Here is an 11,566-nt window from a genome sequence, read left to right on the forward strand (position 1 = left end):
AACTTCTTTTATTCAAATTTTTTACACAGACCTTTACAAAACGAGTAGTCGGTTCCGCAAGGTTCGTACAACGACGCGACGCATCGAATCGACGAAATTACATCTCCTATACGTGTTACGCGACCGAACGAGCTGTCGGCTCGCGCGCTCCTAGATACATATGGCCAGCGTGCCAGCGAATAAATACTTTCTCTCTCTTTTTCCTCTCTCTCTCTCTCTCTCTCTCTCTCTCTCACTCTTCTCTCTTTCTTCCTCCCACCCTTGTACGTACGTTCGATTCTTTGACGTTTTTCGCTTGCGTCTAACGTCTAACGTCCGCGTGAGCTCGCGCGCGTTATCCTTTGCGGGAATTGACTTTGCTACGCACACCTACGCGTACTCGTTTCCTTCGCGAGTACGCGCGATCGCGTCATGCGCTGGCGTATACGGTACCGTGTATCGACCTCGCGCGTATAGTCGACGCGTGGAATAACCGCGTCGGTATACGGGAGCAAAGAAATCGAGTTTCGCGTCGGATGGACGGCGCGCGCGATATTTTACCTTTAAATTTAAACGCGCGACGCAGAGGAAACATGGGCACGCGGGGCAACTAGGGGGTCGAACGCGCGTTTCGCGCGAGAAGCGAGAAAAAGAGACCGATAAACGGTGTGTCGGGCGTTCGATGCGCGTGTTTCTCGTTTCGTCGTAGAGGGGGCGAAATCGTACGACTCGCCTGCGACTTATCCGTCGATACGATCGAACGCGATCGGTAAAATCGAATCAACCGCGATAAAATCGCTCGTTCGCGTAGAGTCGCGGTCTCGAGTTGAACGATACGAATCGTTGCGACTCGTTCATTTACCAATAGACGAAAACGAATCGCGGATAGAGAAAAGGACAAAACGAGGGAATAGAGTAGCGAAACGAGTCGATATCGCTTTCCTCGACCGGAGGATTCGAGATAACGACGACTAAACCGACGGTTCCTCGTATTCGAAACTAGTGGTAGAAAAACCTTTGGTCGGTAAAGAAGGCGGTCGGTTCGACGCAAAGTTGGCGAGTTACCGCTCCAGCGATAGCGGCGCTCGCGTCGCACTGGCGCTAACTTTGATACCAGCGCGCTCGATTATCTCGGTTATCGCGTTATTCTTTTTCTTCTTCTTCTTCTTCTTCTTCTTCTCCTTCTCCTTCTCCTTTTCCTCCACCTTCTTCCTCTTCTTCTTCCTTTTTTCTTCGTCTCGCACGCGTTTGTTCCTTTGTCTCCGTTACGTTCTTTCGGCGTGGACAGCCGTAGTCGAAGTTATAACCGAGAAGAGATCGGCACCAGCGGCTTGACTAGCGATTGGCTCTAGCGGTGGTACGCTGAAAGATGGAGAGACGGTACGTGAAAGATTATGGAGGATGGACGGGAAAGTGATCGGCGAATCGACGCACTTACGTAAGGGTAGTCTGTCGATTGAGCGCGGCGGCGGTGGGTAAAGCGAGGGGCGAGTGCGCATGCCCCGACTGTCCCGTAGTCGGTGTACCCACGGGTGGACGACGCTCGTCGGATTCTCCGTTCCCTCCCAACGCGTTATCGCTTCCGGTCTCGTTCTCGGCCCGATGGTGGTGGTGGTGGTGGTGGTGGTTTCCGGCTCCGGTACTCGTTCCTGTACCAGTACCGGTACCGGTCGCAGCCTCACCCTCTGCCTCCTGTCCGATCTCAGCGTCGACACCCATCCCGCCCCCGTTTCCACTACCACCGCTCCCGTACACGTTCAACTGCAACGAGTCCACTGGAACGTTAAAGAAAAAAGCAACGATACCGATCAAACGTGTCGCAACACACCACCCACGCGTCTGCTCTCCTCTCCGTTACGCGTTTCCTCCCGTCGCGCCAATCTCGTCGTCCCTTTCGCACGGATTCACTCCACCTCGGTCACGGCGATTTTCTCCTCGTCGTCGTCGTCGTCGTCGTCGTCGTCGTCGATTGTTTTATCTCGATCCGGCATCTAACGCGCGCGCCGCGAATCGTCGCCGTTTGTTTGCTCGCGCGGTGTTCGTCCGCGTCGGACTTTGCGCTCTCTCTCTCTCTCTCTCTCTCTCTCTCTCTCTCTCTCTCTCTCTCTCTCTCTCTCTCTCTCTCTCTCTCTCTCTCTCTCTCGCGCGCGCGCGCGCCATTCGGGATTCTAATTCGGAATCGTCCAAGGTCGCTGTCGCTCGCCACACGACTCGCCAGTGCCGTCGACGCGACGTTTCTCGTGGCACGCGCCAAACGAGCGCGGAGGTGAGGCAGGTACACCGACGGTCGATCGCCGAACGAAAAATCGATTCCGAGCGTCGATTCGCGTCACGCGGCGGAGAAAAGGCGAACGGAAAAGAAACTGTACGAGAGAAACTTGCTCACCGAAGACTCACCGAGCAAGTTAGACTTAATCTCGGTCTTGTGCATGCCGCTGGGCCCGGCCAAATTTCCCCCGCTCATTCCCGAATGATTCTTTGGCTTCCTCTTGCGCGTCTGTATCCCGTCTTTCTTCATGCTCAGCGGCCTGTTCACCTGTTCGCGAAGGAAAATCAGTCACAAGCGTGTAATCGGAAGGATGAGAAAGAAAAGGAAAAGAAATGAACAAAAAAGGATACGAAACGCGAAAGTCTCGCGAGACGGTGACTAGAGGCGGCGGTTTAATCGAATTCGGGGAAAAACGCGATAAAGAACATCGGTTGTCCAGACCGTATCGGCGTTTGCGATCAGCGAAGAAATCATCGATAAGGTTGTCCGGTAGATCGCTTCGTGGGATCAACGTCAATTAAGGACGCGTCACGACGCAACGCGCGGCGATGCATCGGATAAGAGTCAAGGTTTTCGTGGCGCGTCGCGGAAAATAATAATTCGCGTATTCCGCGTATTCCGCGTATTCCGCGTATTCCGCGTATTCGGCGCGTTTGGCGCAAGCGGAAAGGGCGGGAAAGACAAACGGCGCGATCCCCGTGGACGCGAGGATACACGCGACGCGTAGATATCTACGATCGATGCACCGAACGCGCCGATCCGAAATAGCGACGTCGACGGGAGATGTTTTCGGTAGGATTATCGAGAGAGGGCCGTCGAGGAGCCAGCGAGATTACGGCCACGCGGCAACGATTGCGTAAGAAAAGTAACGACAAACAAGCGGGATCACGAACGGTGACCGCGTTTCGTTCTTCAATCTCCACGAATCTCTGTGTCCGTAATCGAGCCCCGTTGTTATTCTCTCGGTCGTGCTGCATCGGAAACCTCGTGGTCGTCCAAGAAGCCGACGCACCTTCGATCCAATCGTCGCGACACCGATCGACCCGCTGTCGGTCCCTTATCGCGACCCTCCCCTTCGCGCCGCGCCGCCCCGCTCCGCTCCGCTCCGCCCCGCGCCGCCCCGCGCCGCGTCGCGCAGCGATCGAGTACCTAGATCGTTCCGCGCCGAAATTTATCCGTTTCTCGACGCGCGAATCGCTTCCGTCGCGATTCTCCGTTTTCCGCTCTTCGTACCGAGGAAAGATGTAATTCGCGGCGATCCACCGCGACAGTTGTACAAACAGAGAGAATCGACCGAAAGCGAAACGCGTGGCTCCGAAAAAGAACCGTCTCTCGAAGACTCACGTTGTGCAGCTTGAAGTAGAGCCCGCAAGCGTTGCAGACCGGCTCGCCGCTGTTGTTTCGTCGCCACAGGGTGGTGTTGCTGGTCCTGCAGTTGGCGCACTGAACTCCCGTCCTTCGTACACCGGTCTGCAAAAATGCAACCATCTCTGGTTACCTAGGACAACGTTATCCCCGGTCGCGGACGCGAACTCGCGCGTGTCGATCGTCGCGAGCTCGGGCGCGCGAAAATGGGAGCGTTCGAGACGTAGAAACTAGAGTAAACAACAACCGGCGTAAGTCTCGGCGCGATTGTTTGCTCGGTAACAGATAACGTTCGCTCTTTTTTCCATTTTTCGCGGACAACGCTTGCCGAGCGGGAGAAAGAGAGAGAGAGAGAGAGAGAGAGAGAGAGAGAGAGAGAGAGAGAGTGGGATGCAAAGAGCGAAAGAACGAGAAATTTACCGTAGCCACGGTTTGTTTCGGTTTGCCGCATCTCATGGTTGGCCTGTTCACTCCGTTCATCTTGCCGTAGAGGCAAGCGTTGCAGTAGTAATGACCGGTCTCGTCCTTGCGCCAAATGGTGGTGGGTGTCGCGCAACCGGAACACTCCTTCGGTTCCGCGGTCATCATCGGACTGTCGAAGCTCTCCTCCGATCCGGTGAGCGGGGTCAGATTGTTCCACGGGGAGGACGCGGTGGTACTTCCGGTGGACACGCTGTAAGCACCGCCGGAATAGAGCTGTATGTTGGCCGCGTCGCCGACGGAGATGGCCGTCATGTTCTGGTAACCCTGAACGCAATCGAACGTAGGCGGGGACGGGGTTCCGGTGTTGGCCCAGTACTCGGCCGGGGTGGCAGATTTCACGTAAGGATAGGACCCGGTCCCGCTCCCGTACAACGTCACCTGAGATCCAGGAGACGCAGGTTGTTCGTAGTGCAGAGACGGTATCCCTCGGCCACCGGCCAACGAGGATGCCAACGTCGGGTCGCCCTTCATGTACGTGCTTCCCGGAGACTCGACCTACGAACGAAACGAGTATCGCGTCGCTCTGGCATCTACTAGAGATCGATAGAAACGGGCAAAAGAGCCGCCCTGCTATTCGGTCTTTTGCTTACCCCGGTGACGCGCGAGGACAACTGAGCGGGCGAGGAATACGCGAGAATCACCGGATCGCCGGATTTCGTGAACGTGTACGTGGAAGGCTGCTGAAACGTCTCGCTGCCGGATATGTACTGCGCGTACTGAACCGTCTGCGACGGAGGAATCGGCACCGTTTCCAACGTGGTATACGTGCTCGACACCTTTATGTTTTCGGCCGCGGCCGCTGCCACTGCCGCCGCCGTTATCTCGTTCGTCGCTTCCGTCTCGTACTTTATACTCGCTCCACCCGCGTTCACGTATCCCGTGATCAGTTGATGCTGTTGCTGTTGCTGTTGCTGTTGCTGCGGCTGATGCTGATGCTGCTGATGATGATGATGATGATGATGATGATGATGATGATGCGGCTGGCCCGACGACTGCTGCGCTCCCGTGGTACCCGCTCGTATTGCAGTGTCACCGCCGATCGGCGGCGAATACGAAGACGCGGCCGGTGAATCCAGTTGCACGCTCACCCCCGTTGTCCCCGCGTGAGACGCTATCGAAGCACCGCTCTCGTATTCCTCGCTCGCCGGAACCAGCACCGGCGAACCTTGATGATACGATCTGCCGCCGGTCGATCCGTTTCCACCGTTGCTCGATTGGTTGCTCTCCCGTGGACTGTATCTCTGATGACCGGTCGACTGGACCCGCCTCTCTTGAGCCTGAACCGCATATCGTCCCGTGGTTCTCCCTTCGCAACTGTTGTTCGCCATCCGTCGTGTAAACGTACACGCGGTCCGCGTCCGATCTATCGGGTTCCGGTGTCTCGTACCTTTGGCCGAAATTGTTCCAGTTTCGTGATCGCGCCCTGTCCTTTCGATCGCGTCCCAAACATATTGTAACAAATTTTTCGCTTACCTGACCGTTTCCTTTACCGTCGTCAACGCCGATGGATCCACCGTCTCCGTTACGTCGAGTCGCACCTCTTGACCGTTGCTCATATAAACTACCCGTTGCTCGTTCGGACGATGCTGCTGCTGCTGCTGCTGCTGCTGCTGCTGTTGCTGAATCTCCGCCTCGGCCTGAGAGATTTGCACGAAATGTTGCGACGTTTGCTTGCATCCTTGATCCAACTGCTGCTGCTGCTGCTGGTCGTCCTGATACGTTCGCGACCGAGATTGTTGGCCCTGTTCGTCGACCAGTCGTTGATGATGATGGTGATGGTGACGATGATGAAGCTGCAGACCAGCCGATATAGCGTTGGATTCCGGTGAATCCGGTTCGTGATCGGCCACCGTTTCCGTTATATGTCCAGCCGTGGTGATGGTGCGCACGTGCCTCCTCGTGGTGATCACCGTCCGAGGACTCTCGACGGTGCGTTCCTCTACCGTGGCCATCCGTGGCGAATCCTCGTCGACCACGCGATCCTCGTCCCACTCGCGCTTCATCTCCTGCTTCGTCAACGTCTCCTTCATCTCGATCTGCAACACGAATCGAACCGATCGATGCGAGTGACGGCGCGCGATTCACTGCCGTTCAGGACGAACGCGAACGCGGGGCACAGGGATCTTTCGGCACGCGACCAGCTCGCGCTTTCGCCGCGCTTTCGCCGCGCTTTCGTGGCACGCCGGCACGTCGAACGGAGAGAAGCAAAGACGAGGTCGAAAGGGAGGTGTCGCGAGAAGCAAAAGGTCGCGAGAAGAAAACGGAAGAGAACGTTGGCTTGGACAGGAAGAAGGGAAGGGGAAAGACGGCGCACCTCGTCCGTCTGGAGAAAAAAACCGGCGTACCGGTGTTTACCCTGACTCGCGTCACACTTCCCTTCGACAATGTCAAGTTTCGACTTCCGGACCGCGCACGCGACCGCGCATCGTTCGCTTTCCTCACGACCGTTCACCGCGAGTTTGGTATTCGCGCGTTCCGCTTCCGCTTTCTTCCTTCAGAAACGAAACGAAATCTCGCGTCCCGTATTCGATCCAGACGTTTCCCGAGAAGAGAAAGAGAAATCATTTCCTACCTTTACTCGAGGATCTAAGGCGACGATCGGAGAGAACCGAGCGTTCGTTCCGATCGTTTATCCGTCCAATTTCGTTGCTAGACGCCCGGCTGCACAAACACCCCTCACGCACCGCGTATACCACACTGATCCCCGTTCCGACTCGTGCTCCCGTGGTGGTCGTGGTCGTCTCGTCGGTCGCTCGAAACGATCCAGCGAATTCGCTGTACACGAGTAGCTAAGCCAACACACCGAAGCGGCGTCACCGAGCTACGTTTCTACTTTTCTCTCTTTTGACGGAAAACTGGCGAAAGAGAGGAGGAAGACGAGCCGAGAATCTCTGGCTATCGAGTGGAAAAGAGGCAACGGAGGGGTCCGTTTGTTTGTTCGTCGATAACGAGCGGCCGCTCGCTAGCTCACGAGCGAGATAACGCCTTGTCACGAGGGGTTGGGGAGGGAGCTGGTACGCGCGCGAGGGGATCGCGAGAGGTGTCCGTGGTCTCCCCGTGCTTCTCGTCCTCCTCGTCGTCAGCCATCGTTGTCAACGCCATTTTGTTGTCACGGGCTCGGTACTCGGTGCTCGGTACTCGGTACTCGGTGCTCCACGTCGCACTGGTAGGGTGGCACGCGGTGAATCATTCGCACCCGCTGCTTATCTCGGCTTCCCTCTCGTCCTCGCCCTCTCTCTTTCTCCGCTATTTTCTCCGATCCTTTCATCGCTCTCTCTCTCTCTCCCCCTCCCTCCCTCCCGATCACTCGTTTACCGAGCGCGTCAACGTTTTCTCCGTGGAAACGCGGGAAAATGGAACGATGACGAGAGGACGAACATTTTCGGCCCATTCGGTCGATCCGTCGATCCTCGTCATCCACCGAAGATAACGAACGAGGTCGTTACGTCATCGACCCTCGTTCTGATTCACCTTGGCAAACGGGAAGCGTGATCGCGAAGGTGAGTAAGAAAAGGTAACGCAACGAGGCAACGAAAAAAGGAAGGAACCTTTGGAACCGCGTCGCGACGAGACATACGTGACGCGCAAACGGGGATTACTCGACAAACTCGATAAAAATCAGGAAAGCGAGCACTCTGCCCCCGGGGACGCGTTTCTCGTATTCTCTCGGTGTCGACCGATCGCGATCGATAAGACCAACCTCGCTTTCTCGTTCCCTCGTCGTTTCACCCTTCTCGATCGAGTCGAGCAAACACGCGGGTGCGCGTGCGCGCGCGTTTCCGAGAAACCGCGTGACCAATGCCGTCTGATCGACGCCTTCGAAAACGCGAGAAATCGTACGAAACTTTCCGCGTGGAACGAAAAGAACGAGCCGAGCCATTCATCGATCTTCGCGACGCGTATCTAGGATCGAATCGAAAAATTCATTGTTTATCGGGGAACGAAGGAAATATAGATTGCTCGACGTTGTATCGTCGATAACGGGACGATAAGCAATCGACCGAGTCACGTTCCCTTCTCTTCGCGGACTCGGATCGTGTGCGAGAACGACCGAAGATCGGGAAACCATCTTTCGTGTCTCCCTGCCGACCAACGCCGCGCGAAAGTTCACGCGTGGTCGACGTCGACGACGAAAGGCCAAAGAGTCGTGATCCCAACCGAGATGGAAAAAGGAAAGAAACCGCGAGAGAGAGCGAGCGAGCAGACAGAGGATCGGCGGGGGGGGGGGAGGAAGCACGGAAACGGAAGCGCGGATGTCGGGGCGCGCGCGCGCGACCACCGATGGGGATGTCGTCGAGCCATCGGCGAGAGGCACGCCGTTGTCAAAATAAACGACACTATCGCGATTTATCTCGTTTCCCATGATAATAAGAGATAAAACTGCATCCTTACATTAGCTAGTATATCAGCTAAAATGATAATTTCAGTCGTCGGGTTCGCCAGGAAGGCGTAGGGCCGTTTCTCTAGTTCCGCGGTCGGAGTTTCGCGAGGAGACGTCTCTCGGCGGAGAGACTGCTCCCGAGACGATTTCTTCTCGCGTATACGCGAGTTATCGAGACGCGTAGGAACGCGGGTACATGGTGTGGTGACGACGATCAGAGAGATTCGTGAGAAACGAGCGAGGAAAGAAGGCGACAAAGGTGTCGTTGGTACCGCGAGAGGGTTGCTACCGCGACGAAATCCCGGGCGTCGTTCGGTGGAAACGCGTGATCGTTTCGCCGCTCTGACTTTACCACCCTTCATCTCGCGTATCCCGAACGCGATTCTCGTTTGGATTTTTCGGCAACGCACGAAACACCACGACGACGTCGACGGCGCACAGGGTTGCGTCATGGTTGAAATCGCGAACACGGCGAGGCCATTTTCTTTATCAGTCGAGTAGGAAATTCTTATCGGCGTAAATGAAAATCCCAGGTGAGCCGGTATGGGTGCGTACGTGCTTGCTTGCTTGCTTGCTTGCTTGCTCGCTTGCTCGCGCGCGCGTGCACGCACGTACGCGTGGAACGATATCGAGAAGGCAGAGACGACGATCGCGAAAGAAAAGACATACTTTTCTTTTTTTTCTCGTTGAAACGTTGGTTGGTCGAAGCGATTTGGATCGAGAGAGGCAGAACGCGCTCGCGGTTGGCGCACGCGCCCCAGGGATGACGCGTATCCGTCGCGTTAGTTACGCAATCGCGTTCTTCCTCGAATCGAACGTCGCGTCGTCGCGTGTAATTTTCCATCTCGTCGAGTTATTGCGGGGTTCGATACGACTCGCCACGTTCCTCTCTCGATCGCCTCCTTAGCCAACCGAGCAAACTCGATCGCGAATTCTCGAATCGTCGGCTCTCGCTGGGGTGTGTGCGCGCGTGCGTGCGTCCGTGCGTGCGCGCGTGCACGCGTGTGTGTGGGATCGGTACGGAACGCGAGCAGCCTCTAAAGCTCTTTACGATCGGATTCCCGAGGTTTCTTTGATAACGCGATCCATCGGTGCGACTCCGTTGCGCACGATCGCGAGTTTTACAACGCAATTACCGTAATAATTTACAACGACCGAACCGTCTGTCGGTTTCAACGAATAAACACTTCCTCCCGCCCGCCCACCGTTCGCGGCGACGTCTTTCCGCGTAAACAGCGAAAGCAACGAACCCGGCCCGTGGTACACGCACCCGACGCGGAACGCGTGGCGAACCGAAGCAAGAAAAGGGTCCTTTTGCCACGAGCGTGAAGCGCGCGCTTCCAAACGACCACGCGACACTCGCCAGTCCAATAATAATAATTAACGCTCCCGCGACAAACAGCATTATCGTCGTTGCCCGATATTATTTCATTATCTTACCCACGGCTATGTGCTTAACGATTAATAAAATATCCGCGCAAAGGGGTATCTCGTCTCGATATCGTATAGTTTCGCGGTAGACGTCGTCGAGACGACGGGTAACATTCACCGATACCGCTTATGGCGCGTCGTTTACGTTCGTTATTCCGATCGGCGCGGAGGATCGAGATCGCGATCGCGTCTAACCAAGGGAGGTGTGATCGCGAGGAAGAAATCGTTCCAACCTTCGGATCGTCTCGCCGTCTCTCGTTTTCGTAGAGACCAGGCGAGAAAACGAAAATAGAAGGGAGCGCGCGGTCGCGCGGGCCATCCACGAAAGCACAAGTGTCGTCTCGCTCGATTCCAACGTAAAACACAAGTGTTTCGTTCCGATCGCGTTGGTTCGTGCACGCGCTACCGAACGAACGAGTTACGTCTTTCCAAATATCGCTCTATCCACCTAACCTCGCCGTTCGCGCGTCTCTCGCGTCTCTCGCGTCTCGCACCGTGCCTCGTTTCTCCGCGCCGTGCTGCTACAACGCCCCGTACCCTGTTATATACCGTACCCTTTGCCGCGTCTCGCGTCCTATTCTTTCCTCCTCACCCTTTCCCTATACGCGATCCCTCCGATCTTGCGCCATTTCCCCTTTCCCCTGGACTTTTCCCATTCGTCACCCGTCGCTTCGCCGAACCCCCCTCGCGCGTTTCCTTGCGTCGCTCCTTTACGCGTCTCGACGTCTCTCGTTCTTTTTGGCCATGCCGCGTCGCCGACGAGACCAGACCGCCGGAACGAATCGGAACGAATATGGGAATAGCGATACACCGCGACGAGAAACGTACGCGAAGGAAAGAACCGGCAGCCTAGGAGAAGAAAAGAGAAGAGGAGAAAAACGGCGCGAAAGTAGGAGCGCGCGAGAAGCGGGAAAATTGAAAGATCGAGACTTACCGTGGTAGGAGAACGAAGAGAAACGTTTGGCATGTAGAACGTTTCCGAGATAGAGAGTTTGGTGAACGATAGCGAAGAACGATGATCTGATTTGCGTGTCGCGTCGACGGTCGACGGTCGACTCGCGAGGCAGACGCGGTTACGATTCGAGAGCGAAGGTGGCGAGAGAGCGCGGCGCGGCTTGACACAGGTGCGCTGCCAAGGTGTGCCGACTGATTCGGGTCGGCTGCCGCCTGGTAGCGTCGTACCGAAGCTTCGATTCCAGCAATAGGAGAGAGGGAAAGCACGCGCGACCGCCAACGCTAACGCGAACGCGTTAAATATTGACCGAATACGATTAGGCCAACGGCAGGCAACCTCTCGTCCTCGTCGCCCTCGTCGCCCTCGTCGTCGACGACGCTTCCCTGCTTTCCTATCTCTTCCTCCTCTCTAGCTGCTTCGTTTTTCCCTCGCGGTCCCAGTCGTCGCTTTAACCTCCCTTTCCGATCGCCGCCATCTTGGTCCCGTTGCAACCACTCTTTTTCCTCGACTTTGCATTTCCATTTCTTCCCGTCGCTTTCGCATCTTTTGCCATTTCTTCCCTTTTCGCTTCGAAATCCTTCCCTGTAGTAAAGAGGGAATGACGAAAGAGGAAGGAGGAGGAAGAAGAAGAAGAAGAAGAAGAAGAAGAAGAAGAAGAAGAAGAAGAAAAAGAAAAAAGGCGAGGAATTTATTGCTCTTTCCC

The 11,566-nt window shown here is 55.9% G+C and overlaps 1 protein-coding gene across 1 annotated transcript; it reads right to left on the reverse strand.

Moving 5' to 3' along the window:
* On the reverse strand, positions 1-11,239 carry LOC108554095 (transcriptional regulator GZF3). Its single transcript, XM_017909238.1, is given in 9 exon segments — positions 1-1,341; positions 1,418-1,754; positions 2,377-2,515; positions 3,593-3,718; positions 4,034-4,591; positions 4,687-5,385; positions 5,387-5,483; positions 5,570-6,132; positions 10,843-11,239. Coding segments are annotated over 9 exon segments (2,649 nt in total). The 5' UTR covers positions 10,876-11,239; the 3' UTR covers positions 1-1,244.
* Between the last annotated feature and the right edge of the window lie 327 nt (positions 11,240-11,566).

This window comes from Eufriesea mexicana, unplaced genomic scaffold (genome assembly GCF_001483705.2).
Source record: "Eufriesea mexicana isolate 0111107269 unplaced genomic scaffold, ASM148370v2 scaffold16629, whole genome shotgun sequence".
NCBI classification, from domain to species: domain Eukaryota; kingdom Metazoa; phylum Arthropoda; class Insecta; order Hymenoptera; family Apidae; genus Eufriesea; species Eufriesea mexicana.